This window comes from Bombus impatiens, unplaced genomic scaffold, assembly GCF_000188095.3.
Source record: "Bombus impatiens unplaced genomic scaffold, BIMP_2.2 scf_0487, whole genome shotgun sequence".
Taxonomy (NCBI): domain Eukaryota; kingdom Metazoa; phylum Arthropoda; class Insecta; order Hymenoptera; family Apidae; genus Bombus; species Bombus impatiens.
In genome coordinates, this window is record NT_176906.1 from 2,126,134 (window position 1) to 2,150,379 (window position 24,246).

General features: G+C 40.1%; 1 protein-coding gene across 1 annotated transcript; it reads left to right on the forward strand.

Moving 5' to 3' along the window:
• Window positions 1-812: 812 nt before the first annotated feature.
• On the forward strand, window positions 813-24,133 carry LOC100749482. Its single transcript, XM_012387848.3, has 9 exons — window positions 813-1,241; window positions 19,848-20,084; window positions 20,446-20,558; window positions 20,683-20,792; window positions 20,915-20,993; window positions 21,258-21,397; window positions 21,711-21,857; window positions 22,079-22,301; window positions 22,806-24,133. Exons 1-9 carry the CDS (start codon window positions 1,152-1,154, stop codon window positions 23,002-23,004), a joined length of 1,338 nt encoding a protein of 445 aa, XP_012243271.1. The 5' UTR covers window positions 813-1,151; the 3' UTR covers window positions 23,005-24,133.
• Window positions 24,134-24,246: the final 113 nt, after the last annotated feature.

Sequence of the window (24,246 nt, forward strand, 5' to 3'; positions counted from 1 at the left end):
AACGATGCGTCATTATCTTAGATGGTTTTCACATCATCGATGAATAATTCCATAAGCATCGTATTGTCTTCGATATTCACCTTCATCCGCATTGTGATAAACTTAAGAGGTGCTACGACAATACCCTTACCAGCGTCACGACTATCGACAGTTCTGTGATTCCTACAATCTTCGTTCAATCAATATCTATGGAATCGTTTCTTGGACGTAATTGTTCGATTATTGCCAATGCATTCAAATTTTCGTACATATAATCAGGAAAAATAATAAACGTCTAATTCAAATGTTTAAAAACCAAAATATTTCATTTTTCAGGCATGGGGCTTAGACTTTCCGAAATTTAAGTGTTAAAGCAGATGAATCGTTTTCGGAAATCAATATTCACATCTGACAATTTAAACCGAGCGTCTCTTTAAAAATATTCAATATATTCAATGGAAAATTCCAAATTCTATTTTCTTTTACGTCGACATTAACAATCAAATATAATTAGCATAAAAAGAAACATTTTCCAATCTGTGAAAAAATGAAAGGTCACCTTTTGCAAATTAAGGTCACCATCTAGTAGAAAAGAGTTTCGAAACCATATGAGAACGTTCTCGAATTTCCCAGGCACGTCGATAAAGAGATTTTCTACGCGAGTCATGTGCGGCGTGCACAGTGCTGACCTCGCGCAGCAACCATGAGAAATATACAAAGCTCATTGCCGGATTCGGAGACATGAATGCGTGGATCGCATACAATATCGGATGAAAAGGGAATGGCCGCTGCGGCACGATCTATCCCCACCAAAAACGCTGAACACCTGAGCGTCCCTGGGGGCAGTTCAGGAGGAACAGTCATTATTGCGCCAGTATAACATTCGCTTCCAGTTCTCTTGAACGAACCATCGAGTTTTCGAGACACCATCCACGAGATCACGATACGGGCGTGCTCACGATCGCCACGTTTCCTCGGTTCGTCGTTACGGAAAAGCAAAAACCGCGTGGTCGCCTCGAAACCGTCCCATCATTCGCTGAACGCGCGCGATACGATGAGATTGTTCTCGGCAAATAACGAAAATGTGACGTGAGATTGGCCTTAAGAGAGCCTTGGCAAGAACGTGACACGTTTCGCAGTCAGTCGTTCAGTGTGGCACGCATTCTGCCAAAATGCCAGTGAGAAGGACCAATTTTCACGCGTTCACCAGTGCGCTTGTGTCGATACTGTTCTTGGTTCTGGTGGCGCTTCGCGTCGGCCAGGTAAGTTTGGCAATGTCCAGTCACGAAGTTCTACGTACAACACATTTTGCAACGATTTCTTTTATATGTCAATAAATGAAGTGCTTCACGAAATATTCGTAGCTGTTTTTATTGAAATAATTTTTATTTGCAAAATACTTTTATGTTACGATACATTATTAATCGATAGCCGAAGGAATCTCTCCATAGATGCGGATGTTTGGAGATAATTTCGTTTGAATCTTAATGATTTTTTACCCCAATCATATTACGATCGGTTTCTTGGATAGATAAGACCTCAATATCCGATTACTTTAAACAATTGTTATAAATTAAGTATTAATTAGACTTTTGTGGACCTTTTTCTCAATGTCCCCATCGAGAAGTACATTATACCCGCCGGAATGCAGGCTTGATGCAGTTGCTCTGTTACCTGTATCACTGTCGTTTATTCATCTGTGTATCGGCACGAGTTAAGATCAGCGATACGCAATCGTCGTTGGACAAACAGAATCGCGGGAAAATAGAAGTGGAATCGAAATGGAAGATGACTGTTCTTTATCTTGCTGGGATAACGCGAGATACATATAAACGCACATTCGCCGACGATAAATCGCCGCGATCGAGTGCCGAGTCTCCAGCTGACTCATTCATCTCGCGCAAATACACTCCCGTCGCTTCTAAATCGGTGTCACTGACGTTTAACCGTTAAACAAATTAGATAAATGTACAATAAGCTGCAGTCATAAATCGGTCGTTATCTAATGATTCCAATAATTTACTAAAATCTTCGTCTATCATCTCATTAGGAGAATTAGGAAAAACTTCAAGGATCCACAAGGACTGAACGGTACTCGAACGTAGTATCGCGAAACCGTTCATGAAAAAAGCAGATCGCTTAGGTATTCGCGTGCTCACCACGCAATACGATATGATACAGTAATCTATCGGCAAGTAGGTACGCTAACGGCCGCAAACGTAGCCTTTTCACATTGTTTCGGTAAGAGCGTTGCGCTCCCTCGCCGAGAAAAATTCAGATAGACCGGCTGGAGCATGGCCAGCTTCGTTGGTTTCTGCGAGAACGCGATACAGGAATGCATGTCCAGCGGGAGGGCTGCATCGTTGGATGGCACGGTTCTCTGTGTCTCGTTCCAGTCGAAATATATCGTGCGTCGAAATGCCGCGGATCCTCTGGATCTGCCTATGACCAGCAAGAATGCGGGCTACCACGAACGCGGCCACGCGTGTGCGTGTATCGATGGGACGGGCATCGAATGCGTGAATTGCACAATTACGTGTGCTGGATAAAAGAGCGAACAAACGAATGGTGTGTATTTATGCGTGAATTGAATAGGAGATATAGAAACATGTTTAAAGCTCGTACCAATGGAATGTAAATACTGGATGAATATGAAAAACATTAGCATTATTCATCTCTTCTCCTAAGAAAATGATTCTTTTTAGAGGTACCTTGATATAAAGGAAATCTTAAGCTATTCATAAGCGAACTTTCCATTATGGATAATGCAGAAGCGTAAGTTGCTTCTACAAGAAATGTCATAATCTCAGGGTGACTAGATATTTGTCTGGACTGGTTCATAACGCGTACATAACGCCCGATGCAACGAACACCCGGTATGTATCGTGCAAACACGTACCGTTTAAGTGGGCAGTGAGAAACAATGATGCACACAGCCGCTCGGCCGTATACCACTCCTCGCGGACCGAACTTTTACTTAATTAAAAAATCTATTTAACAGGAAACTGGCCTTGCCTCATACGGGGTTATCTACGACGTAAATCGTAGATACAACTTGGCTTTGGTTCGAATCCCGCACGTATAAATAGACCTTACTCTTGGGACCCTCTCCGTGAATCGAACGTCGTCTTTTTACGTACGCACAATTACGTTCGTGTCAGCGGCGAGAAAACGCATCGGGGGGATACACAGCGAATGTTATCGAAATCGGCGATATACTCTGGAAAGCTTCGCCACACAAGAGATTCGAAAGCAAGTTGCGCAAGCTCGCAGGGAATTTTAATGGCGTTCGCCGGCTGTCGAGCTGAATCGGCGAATTAATTGCAAACGCTTGTATCGAACTTGCCAAGAACTTTAAGGCTCTTCTCATTTCTCTGCGATGCTTGTCAATCGAGGGCATTACCGATCATTCGTAATAGTAGGTGGCCTTATTAAAGCGTACGGCCTCGCGCTGATCAATTTACACAACGCCGCTTTATTAATATTTATGAGTTACCCTACCATATCACCGCGATATAGAACGTACGGACTCGATCTGTGACACGCCGAGGTGACAAGTTTGGGTTCGTTGAGCAATTATTTTGCGCCAGTTTCGCTATGCTCCTTGCGCGTGTACGCGCGATTGCGAGTCGCACGCTACCGTCTCGAAGAATAGAACGCAATAAACGAGGATAATCATAAAATCGCGCTAACGTTGCTTGATAATTCCACATTTTATTCAACAGATATTTCAACGCTCATCATGTAATTCTAGTTAATGGTAACATACCTTATGGAATAATTCTTGTATGGTCGAATTATGATCCGATTAACCCTATGGAATAATTTTTGTATGGTCGAATTATGATCCGATTACGAGAATTTCCGGATGTAAAAACACTGTGAATACTAAGTTTGCTGTTTAATTTTATTAACTGTAAATTTTTGCACAAATCAGCAAAATTTCAGATTTTTGTTTCTATTAAAATCGTGCAGGTGCTTTTAGTGAAATTAACGCTAATTTTCATTGCAGCGGAATGAACATGAAAGCACTTGCATATTGGCAGTAATTGCAAAACCTGGATTATGTCACAAATTTTTATGAGATGAAAATATAAATAAATTTGTTTTCCTGCATAGTACAATAAAATACACATTAAAGTTTAACATGTAGTTTTCGTGAACAAATCTTTTTTTAGTGAGTTACATAGTACCAACTCTTTTCATGGCTCAGAGTAACAGATGTGTGTCACTACTGGTATGACTACATACGGTAGAAAAAGAGCGCGATCCTCTTAGTTAAATATTCAATCACGTTGAAATGACGCAACGCAAACTAGACATCGCCGCGTCGAAAGAAAAATCCGTTCCTTCATCCTTGCACTCATCCGTGTGCGCGACATACCACTGCACGTCCTCGAGAGCGACAGTCTCGCACAGAAAATCTTATGCTTCTCATATACCTATCTTATTTCTCAACGAGCGAAGGAATTCTCACTTTCCGCGAGAATTCCACGGGGCGCTCTGTGAAATCCACGATCACGCATGTACACTCAGCATCGTTCCTTCTGTGGCAATCGACAGAATTTAAAGCGTGACGGCATCCCTCGCGTTTATTCCACCTTTGTAATCCTCTTACGTCGGACATTTTTCGTCGAGCAGACAACCGTGCGGGTTCGTAAATTCAGCCGTTTACAAGTCCACAAACTGTGATCAAAAATCACAGTCGGATCACAACTACAATGCTCCAACGATGACATTCTATCCATTTTTGACACGTTGGACTTCGTCTAAGACCTTGGACTTAAGGATTATATTTTCGTATTGGTTTCGTACTGCGTCTCCTTTAGAAATGAAGTTTAAAAGTTAAATCAAACCGACGGATTCGTAACTATGATAGTATGTGAATGTATAGATGTAACAGTAAATACGTAGACATGTTATTGAAAATAATATTCTAATCGGTTAGCTTGATCATGCTGGTTACAAGAGTAGTTTGACGAATTAGAATATCAAATCTTAACTAGATGCAATAATATTGGAATGGTTTCTTCGGAAATGTTCCATGGTTCACCGAAGGCATGATGCAACGCACAATTAATTCTTACATGGTACATATTACTTACGGTCGATCAATCGACAAGATTTTCAACGATATTCGTGCTCTTACTTGGGTCTCTTTGAACGAATTCGCTGGTAGGGTAGGAGGATGGGTAAAGAACGAGCAAATGTCGAAGGATTTTTTTCGTTTTGCTGCAGTGTAAGTGCACTGCCATATACAGAATCTTGTACAAAAACGGACAGAACCTCTGTTGTTGCATACTTTTCCTCTCATTGGCGTGTCCATTTTGGGAGAACGAGCACGGACCAGATAGCGTCTCTGCCTACGCCACAGGAGCGGCCTACGTTCGGCCGCGATAATATGTCTTTCGTTCGAGATTGCGAAAGGTACGAGAACGGATACGAGAGGGTTACGAGCGCCGGGAGAATATCGACGATCCACCCAACGCACGGCTGGCTATAACTACTCGCAGCTGGTATATCATACGTTATATCTACATCGAAGATCAAACACGTACACACGACCGGCGACACGGAAGTATAACGCGTATTGTCCGATTTTAGACGACAGAAACATGTTCCAACGTTGCATATAAAATACTTTCTTTATTATGATAACAGTGAGATATCTATGGAGATTGGAGGTTTTGTAACTAGGATATTTCTCGGTTCCCCTGGTTGATTATATGACACGGTTCTTCGTTAAGTTGGACTTATTGAGGTAGGGCTATTTCGAATACGGGTTCCACGGATTTATATGAATTTAGTTCAGGAATAACTAAGGAGAAGTTCGATGTGTTTGGAATAAGTGTAACTGTAATTCTAATTGTCAGATGTTCAACTAGTTACGAGAAAAGCATGTTTGGAATTTGGAAGAATTTGAATTATTGAAGAATGATGATGTGATAATAAATTATTCTACATGACTGACAAGAAGTGTGACCGAAGTGAGAATGACGATAATAAGGTTTCAAATTTTTGAACAATTATGTCAAATGTTATTAGTATAGACATATGAGCTATGTTATAGAATTTTTGTTGAATCATTTCATTTTCTCATAACTGATTGACTACAAACAAGTCTAAAGTAGTTACAGATTCTTATAAATTATTCAGAATTATTACTTTACTAAATTTCGTTCAAATTAATGAGGATCACATTTGAAGTAAAATTAATGTTCGAATTAGTCAAATCAAATATGTATGAGTTTGCATCACCTGCAACACACTCTGATTACCTAAATCCAGTTGAAGAAATGAAATTTGTACAATCTTGATTAATTACGCTATTACGCGTTAAAAATGTTGTGGCGCTCAGATAGCTGGACCAAATATGGCCGAACAGTTTATAACCATCATGCCAGTCTGCTCTTTTTCTCTGGCATCACTGCACTTTCGAACAGACTGGTACGAAGTTCTTTTACATAGGAATGCAGATGTTCGAGGCTATGGAAAGATACAGCGTTAACGCTGCGAGGCGTCGTTTTTTCATCGATTTGCATTGGTAAATTCTAGAATGATCTGGCCGCTGGGAATCACGCATCGTTTCAACGTTACGAGCTGCGCTGTGTATCAGAGCGAACGGAAACGGTGCTAATGATGACGCGTTCCAGCCACGGCGTGCATACTATGCATCGTACTACGTACAATACGCGATTTCACCGCTATTCCCGGCTTCATTATTTTCCCGCCTATCGAGATATTACTAAACGGTAATGAAAGTGAATATGTTTAAACAATGCTGTCGCTCATAATTCTTCATATATCATTTAATGCGTATAATGCGCGAAATTCATTTATTGATGAATCATCGTGATCAAAATTATAATCGTGAAAAGATAACATGGAGTGCCATGAACATATCTTTTTTTGCACATTGAAATTTCCTATCAATATATGTAAATTCAAAGCTCAATGATAATGGATGTCTTACGGATTTATCCTTATTAGAAATTAAGAGACATTACGTGTGTGATTTTCTGAGTGACGTTATTTCTGAAGTAAATAAATCTCGAGACTATTGTTGTCCAAGTTTGATCGGTTCAGACGAAATGCAAGTGCGGTTTTTCCCAAAAACACGCGCATGAAATAATACATGACATCCATATTTATTTAGAGGCTATGGGTTTCTAAACTTTTATAACTATGTACCACAGTACTGTGTTCATACTAAATCTTATCTACAATTCTCTCAACTTAAGTATATCGTCACTTGCACCATCTTCTCCTGATATTATCATTTCATTATAACAAAGATTTGCAGATTTTTAACAAGATGTGCACCATATCTTTTGTTATGCTTCTTGGGTGGCAAAGGCCAAGACAAAGGAGCTTCGAGCTCTGAATATTCTCGGCTACGCCGCAATTAATTCTTTCTTCATCCTCATTCTCGTTTTCTTAATGCCAGCGATGCTGACAAATAAGCACCGCACCGAGTATTCGTCTTCCTCCTACGCCGCAAGGCCAGCAAAGCGTTAATACCTCGTTAAAATATTTCTCGGGAAGCGTCGTAATTAAAGGCGATCCACCTAGTCACACCTTCTATCACCATCGTGCAAATCGTTGGACAAACACGAGGAAATAGTCGTGTAATTAATGTGTAATGCCTCGACTACTGAATAGATAACGATATCATTCCAAATATGAGGAACTGCAATGGTAAACGAAGTAGATACCAGAAGCAAAAGCTTCAAACAGATACAAGAAAATGCATTTTTTTTAATTTGATAAGTTACATTATCCGTTACTTACAAGCTATGAACTTTCAGCGTTTATCACATTCAGAAATTTCAATGAAGTATAAATAAAGTGTATTGGATTGGGTAAATTTACTTATTTGTATTTTACATTTCCATCTCTTTCAATCACGGCGTAATTAGGATTTATCATAGCGATACTCTTAAAAGCTCGAATAAATTAATAAATCGTTTACCATTCCAACTTCTCAATTACCAAACAATTTTAACGGCACCCTACAACTTTTACCATTTTCTAATACCGACTCTCTTGTAATAGGATCAGTAGCTATTTCTTCGTCATTTTATATAGCGATAAAAATGCTAGATCGTTAAATCCTCGGATGAAAAACCGCATATTTAATATTACCACCGTCGGTGGAGAAGACTCGCTCGTTCCCAACCGGAGGAACACTGCCACAAAAGTTCGATTCTCTTGGTTCGTGGTTTCACCGGTGCTTCCTCGACTTCCAGATAGGATTCACGGACGCTTACATCTTTACGACAATGCCATTTCGTACGCGGCGAGATGTGTTGCCAGCGGATGGTCTGTGCACGTACACGTCGAACACAAAGAGAACCCGGGGTACTGCACACGAAGCGTGAAGAACGTACCTCTCCGTCGATTTCGTCCTGGCGTCGCCCTCGGGAGAACTACGGATATAAATCACGATCTCCACTGACGTGGCTGATTTGCCGACTGCCGTGGGCAAACCTATATGACTGCTCCATGGATCGAACCATGTCAAGTGTTTAAACTACCTATGGGCTCCGGTCCACGGAACCCAACGTGGTACCAGGGGGAGAAAAGGGATACGGAGGAAGAAGAAAGGCGAACGTACAGAGCGTTTCAGAGGTGGAATTGTAAAGTTTTGGAGGATATAATACGAATAATGATGCTTAATTGATAGGCGGTAGATATCGTGGAAACGTCTGTTTGAAAGATTATACGATTGAAAATCAGAGAAAAGGGATACAGATTGAGAGAAAAGACGAACGTAGAGAGTATTTAAGAAAAGGAGTTGTAAACTTTTGAAAGATACGAGTAGTAATGATTCTCAATCTATAGTTATCGAATAGATATCATAGAAATGTTTATTCGAAGATTATACGATTCCTCGTACCAACTGGTTTCTGCGAGTAATATAAACGTATCTGTTAGATATGCGAAGAAAGTGTGAAGAATCAAATGCATCATAACTGACTAAAACGCGTATTCTCTTACAGGTCATTTATATTAGTATAAACAGCCAACTTTTATACGTATATTTGCCATGATCCACCCTTGTTTAATCATAGATACTGTAATTTTCATTTCAGTGACAACCAAGTTAGCTTTGAAGCAACCTGTAAAACCACGAATCGTACCCCTCGAATTCCCTCGGTTCTACCGTTCGACTCGAAATCGAATTCACCTGGGCTCTGAATTCTTCATCGTTTTCTGGGAAACGAGGTAGAACGGCCCAGACTGCCGCATGAAATCACGCCGCTGTTTTAATGTCCCGTTCCTCCAGCTATGCACTTCCTTCTTCATCGGATTCTTGCTGTTCTCGTTCTCCTGTTCGACGCCATTATCCATCGGTTAGCTCATCGGCTTATGAGTCGACGTTCCGAAGGACAATCGTCGGAAACGTATCGCTACGTCGGATCTCCCGTAAATTCTGTGTCCCATCGAGTTTCGATACCTTCTTTATTTCGTATTTCCTTTCACGTGGCGTCACCCTTTGCAATCGAATCGTTCGTTGGGTACCGTAAAATACGCCAGTATTCGCCGCGTACGGAATCGTTGTTCTGCTGGAACAATAAACGCGCGCCGTGTGTTGCCGTTCGCAAACGTAATGATACCATTTCGCGAAAGATAAACGGCACAGTTAAGAAAATAGTATCGGAGCAGTGATATTACTCCGTCCCGTTGTCATACACACACATTATCCGTGTCGTGCGAAATTATTGAAACGTTTTCATCCAGCATTGTACGCTTGTTCCTTCGAATGTTTGGGTACTGTCCTCATGTGCAATATAGTAATTTAATTACGTTGTAGTAGAAAATTCTACACGTCAAAAAGATATCCATGAAATTGATGGAACATATTCTTTTCTATACTTGGCAATTTTAAATGAAAATTCATGAAAGTAGATGTTTGATAATTAGATGTGGATGTTTATGTGTACTTATTACAAGTTTATGAAAAAATGTACAGTGACATATTAAATACAGTGATTGGAAGAGGTAATCCAGAATGAAATGTGGAATTTGCTAAAAATATGCTTCACTGCATAATAAGGATACGTGCAAATATTTCTTGTAACCACTTCATAGGAAAATATATAAAATACTTGTTATAGCATGTGGTAGATAAAATAGATCTCTATCTTCCTTTAATGTAGGTGGACGTATGAATTTACATAGACATTTGCAGTCTTGTGTCCATAGTTACTTAAATTATTCAGTATACTGCTATACACATTTCGAAAGATATCGTAAATTCGAAGCTTTTAAAACATGTTCTTGTGAAGTATACCTAAAAGCTAAAGGACGATCGTTTAGAAGTAAACTAGTTAATTTACAAATAAACAACAAAATAAATATAACAACTCGAAATCGAGTGGTTAATGAAATAGTGCATTTAACTTCTTAAGAACAATTTCGAAAGATTTATGTACAGCGCTCCTGTCTGGAAGTCAAGGCTTTCGAAGCCACGGGAGCATCGATTTCGCCACGATACGATGGCTGGACCAGTGACCTCAACCGGTCATAAAATCGAGCGTAGTTTTGCCTTTTTGCTTTTAAATTTCGTCGCTTTCACTTTTCGCCATACTTTTCCGTCTGGCCACTGGCTGCGACTCTGTCTTGCTCTTCGAACCCTTTCCTTCGTAATGTTTCTCTCTCAAGACGACGAGAAACGCTCGATCCCGTTTATTAATCGGAATGCGGCTCTGAGAGGAACGTTCAAGGCAGCACGCAATTCATATTCAGATTCCAAGTTGCAAACACGCCAACGAAGTTGTAGAAAAAATATTTTATAATTATGATCAATCATAAATAACATCCTTTTTAAATCATTTCTTTTATTCTGACTATGTTATATTGCGTATTTGAATAATTTGATTTGAAATGAATATAAAAGATAAGAATCTAGCAATTTCTAGCCATTTTAGATTCTGATAAGAAAACTGGAACTAATTGCAACGATATCATGATATTTTAATAATTTAATCGGCTTGATGAGTGGCTAGCGACAGAGTAGCAGAAGTTGCACGTGAAGATGAAATATGTATTAATTGCTATGCTTTTATTATACTTGCACGAACTGCTTAAACTCGATGTAGAATTAATCACAACGAAAGAGAGAGAGAGGCTCCCTTTCTTGGAATTCCGATAGAAGCTGTGGAAACATACGTTATTTTCATTTCAGTGGTTTTATATTCGACGCAGGCTTAACGGCGCGACGTCGGAAAGTATCCGATTTTCTTTACCCAGACACAAAAAGATGATACTCTTTCAATCTGTCTAATGAGTTATCGTTGAAGATTAAGCAACCATACAGTCAGCCGCGATAAACGATCCGCCGTTGATACAACAATTTATTAATAAGCATACCTGGGTCCGAGCGTAAGTCTACGAAATTTGCAATCGTGTCAGAGATTAATTAAAACCGCGTAGAAAAGGCTGTCGAGGTACCGAGGTTCTCTGGGCTTTATTCGCCATGTATCGTTCATTTTAATTTCTTCCATGTGTGCCCGCGATTATTAAAGAAGAGCTGCTCGCTCTACGAGAAATTACATCGACCGCCGCCGCTGTAAGATTTATTAATTGCACCGTACGTACGTTCCTCATTCAGGTTTTAACAGTTCAATTAAAAACAGCGATAACTGGACTACGATATTAACATCGACCTCATCGATTAAATTCCATATGATTATACAGAATTTGTATTTCGCGTGATGCTTCATCGTTCAAAAGTACTCGGACACTTGCTTCTTTAGATTATAATAACTTTGCATAATAGCATACTATGGCACTATCGAACTGATTTTTAAATATACTATACGCAATAATTAAATTGACGTTTGTAATTTTTAAAATTGTTGGAAATATTTTGGTACCTCATGAGCTTATTGTTCTTAGATATTTTAATTTGTGAATTTTGATTTACATTAAGAAAAACTTCCTGGTTAAATGAAAAGACTTCTGACGTTAATGCAAGGGATGATATTATAAAATATAATATTAAATATATGCAGATATATACAGATATATACAGACATACAGTAAATAGCAAAATATATTATTTCTATCTTTCAATGGGTAATTTAAATCTACGGTGTGTTAGGTAGTAAACACTGCTTCTGATGATTAATTCATCATTAACTTATATTCACTTCCAATTTCAAAATTCATTTTGATTAAATTCACCATCTTATTTTGCCATATACATTTTAGTATTCTTTCTTCCTACAAATCTGCTGTATAAACGATCACGTAGTATATGCGTATGCATATACGTGTCTATCATATTAAACTGGCGCCATAGTTCCTTTGTTCGTATTACGATAAAAAATCATTATGGTAAAAATTCACCCAGATAGGTAACATCGTAGATGTTGTAGGGAACAGCATCGGCATCCACCCGTTCAAACACCTTAACATTATTGAAACTTATCGTTTATCTATTTATCGACGCAGGTGGTGAAGGTAATAAGCAACGTTGCTCTCGCGCCACGCGCGTTTCGTATAATCGTAATAATTTCACGCAATTCACTTTCGCCATTCAATAACACGCATGCAGAAAGCGTATAGTATACACCCATACACTGACCATTAGCCAACACCGACGTATAGTACCACACATATGTACACATAAATGCGTTCGCGCGATCTCTTGCGGTTATTAAACCTACGATACGCAGACATACGTGTGAATGTATTCATGACCGTGCGTGTGCATTTCTATTAGTCCGTAATATATACGATAAGAAACAAACTCGTTGCGAATCTCATCTCCGCGTTATTTGCACAAGGCGTAATCGGTTACTTTTCAGAAAGAAAGCGGATTCCTTGACGCGAAGATTTACGTAACTTAAGACGACAGAATCGATCGCTTGAAACACAATGACGCACGACAAAAGAGTAAAATAACGGAATACCATTAGCCACTATACAAATTTAACGTCTAACGTTTCATGGTATACTATATAAATTTCATAAAAACGTGACCGATATCCTATACGTATTGTCGAGAACGAAGGGGTGAAATCAATATTTTCCATCGTTAAAATTGCAAGTGGTAATAATACGAGGATCATATAGACATCGTTCGGTTTCAACAGAGCGAGCTTTATGGGCTGTTTTTCTGCCACAAGCAAACTGATTAGAGGAACGCTTATTGAAACGATTGTATCGTTCCTAACTACCAATGCAACCGATCATGCTGGCTATAAAAGTACATATATGTTTCTCTATCGAATTAAGTCGATATCCATCGGCAGTGTTCGTGTTCAAATTTACAAGGTCTAACGAAGATAACTCAATATATTACGCGCGTACACCACGTTCCTTTCATCGTTCCACTAATTGCGTCGAGTGCATCAAATATGCTTTCACTTGATGTTTTAGAAGAAAATCACGGAGGCTCTCTTTGAGCGCATTGTCTCGTGAACGACGCGGAACATAATAGAACGGAATGCGGGAGCTCTCCCGCGAGTCGAACGCTCGCTCGTACACAGAGCGGAATCTTCTGCGGATCGCACACTTTCACGTGTCCCGGCTTTTCTTTCGAACCGTTTCTACCATGCGTAAATTTAACAGACAGCGTTCCAGGGCCCGGTGCACACTCTGCTTTCACTTACACGCTTTCGGGTTTCGAGAGGATCGCGCTCCCGTAAAAGTGGGAGGAGATGACGCGCCCGCCCGATCAGATACCGCGAAACTTAAATTTACAATTACTTCCGACGATGGTTAATCTGATAATTTCCGAGTCGAAATATTGAACGGACGAAAGCGAGTTTCATCTCTTACAAAGTGTCTTGTAGCTTTCGCGAGGCTCCTCCCAGTCCTTAAATATTACAAACAATTAAGCCAATCGTGGCCATTGAGGCCTTTTTATGAGGTGAGTTCCTTGCGATGCGGGTTTTAATTCACCGTTTTCAGCGAAGATTGCGTTGGGTTATGACGTTTCTTTTTGTAAAATGGGAACAATTTGGAAAATAGTATGGGCAAATGTTCAACATTTGAAATACTATTAGTATATGATAAAGCGATGCCACTTATAATAATTATATTAAATAATCTTATAGTTTGTAGTTGGCTTGTCTAGTAGTTCAAGTTAGTTACAAGATAATTTTAACAACAATATACGTACGAATATTTACGATAAGATGGATAATTGTACATAGTTTTCTACATTTCAGGCTTCATTCGATAATTTCACAATCACGGTAACCAAACCTAAGTTTTGAACCCAATAATTTCGTAATTCTCAAAAATCGAACTTACTTTGAACAATGTACCGTGTATTTTGAAAGAACGACAAATATGTCTGTTCTCTTAGACCAATCAATCAAAACTACATCTTATGTTGATTTACGACAAAGAGGCTATAAAACCAATGTATATATATATAAATATTTACTGATGGCGAATGCTTCTTTATCGATGAAAAGGAAATCGAAGTTTCACCGAGTCCTCCTCTTAGAAATTTCTTCGAGGATCTTCCTTCTCGGAAGTCATTTGTTTGGTTGCGTACCGTTCGACATAACCGTTTTCCCTGAATGCTTCCGTGTAAACGGTCATTATTAAACAATGTGTGTGTTAAACAATGTGCCGTTAAACGTCCAGGCATAAAACTTGCCAAACGATCGGATCGCAAATTGTACGACGAAATGGTGAGCGCCATTTCTGGCGAAAATGCCGCTGGCTTGGGTTTCGGTGGACGTGAAAAAAAAAGGAGAAAAGGAAAAGAACAGGAAGAAAGGGAAAAAGAAAAGAAAGAAAGGAAGGAGAGAAAATCGACGACACAGACGGTTAGACGAAAGAACCTGAAGAAGGCAGGGTCAATAACATACGTTTCGGCTGTCTCCTTCTTCCTTTTTCCTCGCAAGATAATTCGAGAGCTGGCTCGAGCCCTCTGGCCAAAGAATGCGCTTTCTACGTTGCATGTATCCAGCGTACGTGCAAGCAGTTCGCATTGACAAACGCCTTAGAGCTCTGCCTGTAATAATCGTAAAGAAAAGGAACAAAAAGGAACGATACATCTGATAACGTCGTAATTGTTATATTAATGTCTGGTAGTCTGCTTTGTACGTAATTTTATCGTTCGAAGGTGTTGCATGATCGCCACGTTACCTTCTGGACGTATTTCTTCGTAATGATATAATTTATGCTTCGAACACGGCCCAACTGTATGTTAATCGGAAGTATGTGTTTTTCGGGCTTAATCGACCATGTAAATAAAGAATCATTTGGAATCATAGCTATACACTCGAGCAGTTAGGGAAAGATTCTTAACAGACACTTCATAGATACCACGGATTTTCTTTCTAAGTGAAATCAACTTGTGAGATCGCTCTTTATTTACAAAAAAGGTGTTCGAATTCTCTACTAATTAATTCAGCGCTCTATAAAAATAAACTTTCACAATGCATTTCTCATTATTGTTCTTGTTATGCTGTCGATGGTACAGACAAAATTAATTAATAACCAGTTCATTAAAATCACGACTCTACTTTCGACACACTGATATTTTAAGGCATTATATGCATATTTTAGCACGCTAATGTGTACCTCCTTTTTGTATAAGTTCTCAATCGTGCAACTTTGAAACGCTCTATACTTTCGAACGTTTAAAGAATGCAGGCAATGAGTGGTGAGAAACTGATATATTTCCTTTTCAAGTTCAGGTTCCTGTGCGTTGGCGAACATATTGAGGGACAGAGAGTGTTTTCACGAAAAAACAATGGTACATCGAACGTGAAAGAAGGTCGGGAGGCATGTAAACAATTACTGCAAGTTGTTTCTTGAAACTTGCTTCCTCAGGAAGACCGGTGGCATTGTAAACGCCTGTAGTATATTACAGTTTGCGAGTGTGACACAGCAGCATTGTTCCACGGAGACGTGACTTCCTCGTATTTTTCAATTACTCGGCCGTACCACGTGCTGTTCCGCGCACGTTTAGTATTTTTCCAGAGCTTCGTTATAACTTTCCGCTTGGAAGACTTGCCAGTGAATCAAAAAAGATCATCTTTGTTCTATGTACGGTATTTATTTCTACGAACGAACGACAGTTTTATAGCTATCATACTTTTTAGAACGGAAGGACTCCATTTACTGGAATGAAATTTTAATCGGTGCTTGATTAAATGAATTACTGTCAATTGAATCCAATTAATTGTACATGTTTTTAGTACAAATGAAAAATCGTAGGTAGTAAAGAGAATCATTGAATTCCTATTATGCGAATTCCAGATACAGTGACTCACAAATATACTTGAACACACTGAACACAATAAAGACCGACCTGTACATACGTAATGAGACATTGAGAATAAAAGTGAACCACGATATTCAACAGATTGAGTAATTCATTGTATAAAATGGATGTGAGCAGAAAATATTCACTGCAGTAACTGTTTTCGTTATGCTACCTGACGAAGGGTTTGATTTGAACAAACCAAATTATTTCATGTTTGTATGATTCATATAGCTTATTGGAATAAAGTTTTTAGGACAAAATTAATGATACATTACGTTAAAAAAGAATACGTTTGATGATACATATTCAAATATTTTCGTGAGTCACTGCATATAAAGTGTCTATTTTTCGATAGATACAAGTAAGTATCCACTGTGACCAAAAAAGGAAGAATTTGAGAAGTTTTAAACAACACCCCGGCCTATCCTCCGGCTACTTCTACGAACTTGGATCGAAATGTGCAATACGTATCTCCTATTCCTCCCGAAGAAACGATAAAAAGAATCGGAAATCCTGATAAACTACGGCCATCCAAAGAGAACAGTAAAACTTTCTTTCGAAACCCCTTTATCTCGAACAAGCAGAAGTTTCACGGTTTAGCGACGGTGTGTACTCGAAACCCTATACCTATTCACGTATTTAATAAAAGCGATACGGCGAAGCGAAGGTTCGCGTATGTCCGACGTTTCGATAAGTCCGCCAATATATTTCATTCGATTCGGAAAAAATAGTCGCCGCTTCACAGTCGATACTATTCCGCCCTCGTTCCTGCGGCTCGCATACTTGCCCCATGGGTGTGTACTATCGGAATGTGTTGAAACATTGCGGCCACAAGGCGGTCGGATTAAATCTTGATACATTGCCGCTATCCACGCGTAAAATTCGCGCTCGCGCGAGCACACCGCGCGCGCGCGCTCTCGTGCACACACACACTTCTATGAAGATGTTGTTACACAGTTTCGCCTATATAGACGAAGCCGAAAAAATTCATTGATTTATCGACCGGGGTTTTGATTGTCGATAGCGTGCATTCTATCGTAGCGAATTACTAAGTGGCCACTTGCCCGCCACGGTTCCTTGTACATGAATTATTCTATTTCGTGACCGGCCGTCGCGCGTCCGCGCCGGCTAATTGTTGCTTTCCCCGTGGACGAGTAAAATCGCTCGTTAGCGAGTTACATCGATCGTTGATCCGTTCGAACGCCGCTTCCAGCCCGTGTTCCTCGTGTCCCACGCAAAATTCGCCAACAACCCGACACGTTCTAGATGTTATCTAACCAGCGCGCTAGCTCGGATCGCGTTAACTTTCGTTTATATAAGCAGCCGGTTCCGTGATGTCACCCTCATTTTCTTCTGCCCACTATTCTCGTCTCTCCGCTACCTGGACAAGGCACAGTGTTCAGCAATTGATTGCGTCACTTTAGACATCAAATGGGGAAGGGGGGCGTGTTCCATGGCGTGAGCACACGGTTTTTACGTCTCCAACGCAGGAAGAAAGCTATGCTCACTACAATGCCGACTTCGATTAACGTCTAGCACGCGACCATAGTTTCGCGTGAATCCACCAGAGGAGATGTATAAAAGATTTCGTGTAATATCAAATGTTGCGTGCATTTACGACCCGCCCAATGATCGTGAATCATAGTAATTACGCACATATCGTGATTCTCCTTACGATCGTAGAAATTAGAAAAGACCTCTGCGTTTCTTATAACGATGCAATGGTAGAGCCGTGTCCTTCATTGGAGCTCGTCTCACATTCGAAGCCTCGAGGACCTCTGGTCTCGTTTCTTCTCTTGCCGGCCACTTCTTGAAGTATTCGTTAATTGGAGCTACCGTATCGATTACGTAAAGCCTCGGGTCTCAAGCGTATACTCGCAATCAGCCTATAATTAACGCATTCCCTTCTCCTGCAATCGCAAGTCTCGAGAAAATGAATTCGTTGTTGTTTGCAATACGACTGGCAAATAGATAAGTAGGCTAAACGTATAACTGACTATAACAAAATAACAAGTCTAAGATCACAGCTAACTTAGCCAAGGTATATTACGAAAAGACGAACGATCCACGAGGATCGCGTTAACCAACGGAACTAGTCGTTCCGAACGAAAGAAGTTGGCATAAAAAGAAATTCGGAAGGATGTCATTCGTCAGTGTCGAAAGGAAGACAAAGGCGGTCTGAGTTTTGGTATTCTAAGGATAATAGAATATAGACGGCGAACGAGATAGGGATACCATAAGCATGCAGAACAGAGACCGAAAAAGGAGCAATCAATAAAACGCAAGGACGCGCGTATACGTTACCATGTCGTGTTCTCATAATCGATTAGCCGTTCGCGAAGAGGAGGAATCCTTTTCTGTAACCCAACACGTCTCTGATCTTTCTCTCTTTCTCCGCGGAGAGAGGCCACTGAAGCATTTAGGACCGTTGGCCTTGCAACCGCCTACGTTCCAGACCTTTGTCTCGTTTCCAAGAGACTCGATGCTTGTCGCGGTGGCATCTCTTTCGCTCGTCTCTAGCTCGGTTCTATTTTATTGTTGGCGTATATCCGTCTGGCACTTCTGGACGTACTTATATGTATACATGTCTACCATATACCGTGGCAAGAACGTGGTGAGGCCACATGAAATTGAAAGTTAGCGTGGGTCGATAGCTGCCGCCCAGACCGGTCCAAGTTTACTTGGGCATTAAGTTAGCGATTGGCACGAGAAAATATCACCGATCTTTCGTTATGACTCAAGAGCTTCGATGGGTATGCATGGCCGAGCAAAAACTCGTGAATTTCGATCGTTTTCTATAGGGGTATCCGGTACATAATTCGCCATGGTCACGAGAATTCTTCCCCTTGTCTGATTGTAATTAATTAAATAATTTATAACCACGAGACGAACGGTGGACGCTTGAGGCCTGGTATGCGATCTTTAAAGGGCAAGGGGCAATTAACTGAGTATAATTAAAGCTGGCAGACTAATTAGCCTGGTATGTTAATATTAATTGTGTCTTGGCTCATTTTTTTGTATCTTTTACAACTGCGATTCTCATGATCCAACTGTTGCCATCTTCAGCTGTCGATATATCTGTACTATACGCAAATGTTGGAAAACGAAAGTGGAGAAACGAGCTTTACCAGCGTGTTTTCCTTCAGATTGAAAATCGACCATCCCGATGAATATATATTTTGATATTCGTTTTCACTGCCTATCTTTGCAACAGAGTAGAGAATATCTTTGTACTGTTATATTCTAGTTGCAAGTGAATCTCTTAGAAACTAAACTAATCAATTACGTTTTTTTTCTTAATTCATTAAATTCATACATGATAAGTGTTCAACTCTAAAAAAACCAAAGATTGATTACTATATGCAGAAAACAATTCTCAATTTGAACATAAATTTCAAAAAATAATATTTGTGGTACCATCGTTTTTCTTTATCTTCCAATATATGGAGTCGATTAGTACGGCTCCTGGCTGACCTAGATATCGCTTAGCGTTCATCGAAAAAACTACCGTAACAAGCAAACAACTTTAGTAACCATCTACAGTAGTTGAATTCGTTATCAAAGTCTCACTCGATCAGGCTGTTTGCTGTCAAAAGTCAATGTAATTCTTGTTCAATCGCAGGTCACCGGACAATTATTGGACACGGAGTTTCAACCGACGGTTACAGCAACATGTAAAGCCGGCCACATGACGATACGAGTGAACCTGAATCAAAGTTTCGTGGGAGCTATTCATGCCAGAGATTTTCGGACGCCACAATGTATGGCGCCCGGAAACGGCTCTACACACGCCACGCTCGCCATTAATCTTCTCGCGCCTAAAGGCTCCCCGGATTATTGTGGCGTTTTGGTAAACAACGTAAGCGATCTTTTCCATTTCTATGATTAAACCTCAAACACATACTGATACCACTTTTCAATGTGAAAAGATGTACTTGTTGAAACAAATGCTTTAAAATCGAGAAGTAAGGTCAGGTAAGGAAAATGCTCAATTTACTGTCGCATTTTAAATTCGTTCTTGATCTTCAGATATTACGAAACATTCTGTATAACTATGCTTGCGAAACGATATCACAGAAATATCAGAATAGAACACCGCGTTGAACTCTTATTACTTCGGCCGATAACATCAAGAGACTCTATTTGTTTGGTGGAAAACGTCGTCCTTCATTAAACGCGCTCGCAACAAATTCCCCTTAATCCCGTTGTAATTCTTGCAGGACACCGAGGAACGGTCCATTCCTATCGCGGTAAGGATACACAAGACGTTAGAGCTGGCGGACGATAAATTTTACGTGATCACGTGCGGAAAAGCTGGATTCAAAAACGCCAAGTACATATCACAGTTTATTAATATTATCCTGTATCTCGGTGGAATCGCCAGCAATTCACGAGAGTGGATTGCTACACAGAAAGACTTTAATATCCTAACACGACACGTTAATTTCTTTGCTCAGAAACGAGACCTCGCTAGTATCTTTGCGCCTTTTGGACGGAGGCCACAAAGTGCAAGAGGCTATTTATGGTCACAACTACACTTTGCGTGCGGAGATCTCGCGACCAGATGGTTCGTACACAGCAACTCTTACTCCGTTCCACTCCCTACGTTTAATTGGAATTAACGAGCACGCGTAGCGCGTGAACGCGCGGTCGCGTTCACGCGTTCTCATCGATCTTTCTCGTTTGCAGGAATGTACGGAATCAAAGTAAAGTCCTGTTTTGCGTTCAACAAACGAAACAGCAGCGTACAACTGATCGACGATAAAGGGTACGTTTTACATCCACCCCGTTTATCTTCATTTGTTCGTCCTCTAGGACGAATTCATTTATCAAAATCGTTCGTGTACCTATAAAGTTTGTGGAAATCTAATCTATAATAGTTACGTAAAACTGTCGATTACTATTGTCGAACGGATCAATGATAATTCCAACAGAGTTACATAATCCCGATATGAATTTTACGCGATTCAAGCTGTCACGGCTGTAATCACGATCATAACCGGTTGCGTAACGTTCATTTTCCATGACAAAGGTGTCCCGTAAAGGCTCGGGTCATGACGAAATTCATCTACGATCGAAACACTGGCCTGGCGGATGCGACATTGTTCTCGATGTTCCGGTTCCCTGACAGTCCGCAGGTGCATTTTCAATGTGACATCGCCGTGTGCAGAGGTAAACTGATTCGCTGAATGATTTCCGATTACGGCCTGCTTCGATCTGGGTTACAGCGTGCCGTTCAACTCGGCTCGGCAATTAACATATACCCTCGAAACTTTCTTTGGACGTTTAGTAAACGCGTTATTCGAACGGACACCGACAACCATAGTCGTATCGCGTCTAGGTTCGTTCGATTACGCTTCCTACTTTGCAAGAAGAGATTTCAGAACGCTTTCCTCGCGGTGGTCGAGCGAGTGTCGAACGGTAAATAATGCGTCGTAATAGATAACAGGTGAAACGTAAAACGGTTTATCTTCTTTTCCACCAGGAAGCTGCGGTATCCCCGTTTGCGAAGGCGATAACGAGGAAGATATAAAGGGAGCGTCCTTAATTAATGGGCAAAGCGTGAGCGGCGAGGAAGGAGTGCTCCTAGCCGGCACGAGCGTGTTCGTTCTTGACCCTGGTCAAACGCCATGTAAATATCACGCCATACTTTTCATACTATACCATCGCTTCCTGCTTACTCCGTGGATAACACCGCGTGATTATACTCATACCTCCTACTTGAACTCCTACCTCCGGAGTTGAATTAATTAGCCACCACGCAGCAGGTTCTCCATTTCGACGAGATTCTCTGTTCTCAATTTTCCACAGGAGAGGTTTCTTACAGTTGTTAACGCGGTACTTGTTTCATAGCCGTTCAGACATTGTACGAGGATGGCAGCGTTCACCCGTTATGGCTGCTGTGGCTGGCAGTAGCTCTTGGCATTCTGTTCCTCATCATGCTGATAATCAATATATTCCTCTGCTCCGCGATGACCTGCAGCTGCACCAGGACGGACATTATCGAGAAAGAGCCATCGATTATCGAGGACTACGATCCGTATCGTAGCTGGCATGGCTCCCAATACGGCTCGAGGTTCGATTTTATTTCTCATTGGAACGACGTTTCAGATCATAAGAACACGAAGACGAAAGATTCCTTGAAATTCCACGGAACTTGTAATTAGCCCGAAGGCGAAAGAGATTCTCTTTTAGTGCGGAGTGTAATTGAGATGTTTAGAAAAGGAGGATTCGAGGAATTTGCGTGCTTCGAATTGATTGAAACACGGTAGTGAATTCTTTGGATCGATTGCTAGCTTGTTGAAGGGAAATAATGAATATTGCTCGCGTGAGCTAAACGAGCATATGAAATGCATAGCGAAGAAAAGATACTTCTTTCTTTTCAAACATATTTTAGTCAATTTAGTATTGCTCGTGAAACTTGATGCTACTTCGTACGTCATATTTAAAAAATATTATGGCCTTTAATTATTATATTCAAAGTGACTAATCGTCTACGTGTTTGATCTATCAACGCATTGTCATCGAGATTATTTTTAGCAACGATCGAACACTCGACTGAATCATTGCCTGTGTTTAGGTACTCCTTAAACGGGAAGCAAGGATATGCTTCCGGAGGATCAACGATGAATTCAACCAGGTCGATATCGACGAACAGCGATCACTACGCCATAGTCCATTCAAGGCCAGGAAGCAGATATTCCGGACCAGGTCAAAAGCATCATCACCATCACAGAGGGCCGCCGTCGAACATCGGTTCGCACTATTCTGGAAAATAATATTCATCAAACTTACATATATAACGAAAAAAGAAAAGATGGATAGAACAAACTATCATTTTGATTAATATTTCAAACATAATTGAAGCTCTTCTATTAGAACGCAATCACGCGTAACGGGTATCTAGATTCGATAGAGTCATTGCTCACACTGTTCAAAGACAAACTACACGAATATCGAGATAATAGACAATGGTTGATCCTTGACTCGAAACAAAAGCATACAGACGCGTTGCAATAATATGCTTGATTATATTCTTAACAAAGAGCAGTAATGAACACTTACACTGTTTGGGAATTCTTTTCGCGTTAAGGATTGACTTACGTATAGCTTGATACGTCCTCAATAGTTACTACTAATATATGATACACTTAGTTCGCAATTCCTGCCTTCAAAGAGTATTTTTGTATTAATATTCAACTATCATCTGACTCGTACTCCCGTTTTCTCAAAAAGGCAGGAAACTTGAGAAAGATCAAATATTAATTTGTACTCGGATTCTACAATGAAATAACACATTTCATTCGTAGGTATATCGAGATATGGCAATCCGTTCCATTTACTTTTAGTATCTCTGTACGAGAGAAGGTTCTTCAACTAGATCGTATATGTATCATATGATAGTCATAAATATAGGTATTTAGCATTCTTTTTTACTATGCTGCGTAATATCTACTTAATTAAGATGAAATTACACGAACGCTTTTGTACATAAATTCATTAATCAGAAACATCATCCTTTGTCCTAGCGACGCGTAGGAACGTTCTTTCGTGCGCATGTATGGTTCTCGCACCGTTCAACTAGAGGTATTATCATCATGAACAAAATTTGTATTTTGTATAAAGAAAAGAAAAAAAAATCTACGAATTCTGGAAAGTAGCTGGAACAAAGAATGTAGTAACTTGAAAATTAATCTGTCGCGGACAACAAAATAAATTTTGCATTTTGTACAAAGAAAGAAGCAAGAAAATCTACGAATTCTAGACAATGGAACAAGAAATAGACTTAGAGAGTCACTTCGTTTTTTCGTTGACACGAATTTTTATTGTTACAGCTCAATGAAACATTCCATGTTCAACGAGTTACAAGTATATGCCTTTTTAAATACAGTAAAAATGTAGAAAAAGTTTCTGGAAACGTTTATTCTACCTGGACCCATTCAAATCTGCAATTTTCGAACGATGCTAAAATTTATTCCACGAACAAGATTTCGTTTTCATAGAGAGTAACGTTTCGAATT